At 63.8% G+C, this 780-nt stretch overlaps 1 protein-coding gene across 2 annotated transcripts in view; it reads left to right on the top strand.

Annotated features, from left to right (window-relative positions):
* The window catches only part of OGFOD3 (2-oxoglutarate and iron dependent oxygenase domain containing 3), a 23,383-nt gene that overhangs the window by 10,027 nt on the left and 12,576 nt on the right, over positions 1 to 780 (top strand). For both annotated transcript variants that reach the window (XM_019807162.2, XM_002926431.4), the window contains exon 6: positions 443 to 499. In XM_019807162.2, coding sequence (XP_019662721.1) covers positions 443 to 499 — 57 coding nt within the window. The remainder of the gene's footprint in view (positions 1 to 442; positions 500 to 780) is intronic.

Below are 780 nucleotides of genomic sequence, written 5' to 3'. Positions count from 1 at the left end.
CGCTGGGGGGCTGGGGGCGTGGCCTCCCTTAGGGGGGCTGGGGACGTGGCCGTGCTTAGCTGGGAGCTGGGGGCGTGGCCCTTCTTAGCCTGAGCTGGAGGGAGTGGCCCTTGCGGGCTGGGACGCGTGGCCCTTCTCAGGGGCAGGATCCTTGTTCACCAGCCGCAGGGAACAGTCTGGAGCTCCATCGGGGGTTTCTCAGGGGCCTTGCCGAGGCCGAGGGACAGCTCGAGGAGGAGGTGGAAGGGGCGAGAGGAGGGCCAGGCTCTCGGGCCAGGCAGAGCTGAAAAGAGTCCATGGGACCCGGATCGTCCCTGAGGCCGGGGAAGCAGAGATTCTCCCCACCTTGGTGCTCACAGTGAAGATTCAAATGCTATAATAAAGCGTTGACAACAGACATCCAGTGAAACGTTCCATTTGTTAACAGCCTGTTTTTTCACAGATACTTTGGAGATAAAATACAAACCGTCTTCTCAGAAGAAGACTTCCAGTTGTACCGGTGAGGAGGAAGGCGGTGGTGAGGTCAGCCGTGGAGGCTGAGTGGGGAGGGCGGAGCGTCGGTGCCGCGGGAGCCCTGCCCAGCCAGGGGCGGAACCCAGCTGCACGGGCCACGCCCATGCAATCACCACCTGTGCCTCGATGGCGACCACGCCTGCTCAAGGGCCTAGGCCACGCCCCTTGCTAGGCCACACCCACCATCGCCAACCACGCCCACCAGCCCACACCGCGCCCCCGGGCACGCCTGCTTGTCCACATCCACCCTGATCACGCCTCCCCCCC

Source organism: Ailuropoda melanoleuca, chromosome 15 (genome assembly GCF_002007445.2).
Source record: "Ailuropoda melanoleuca isolate Jingjing chromosome 15, ASM200744v2, whole genome shotgun sequence".
Lineage (NCBI taxonomy): Eukaryota > Metazoa > Chordata > Mammalia > Carnivora > Ursidae > Ailuropoda > Ailuropoda melanoleuca.
This window is presented reverse-complemented; position numbering and strand designations above follow the sequence as displayed.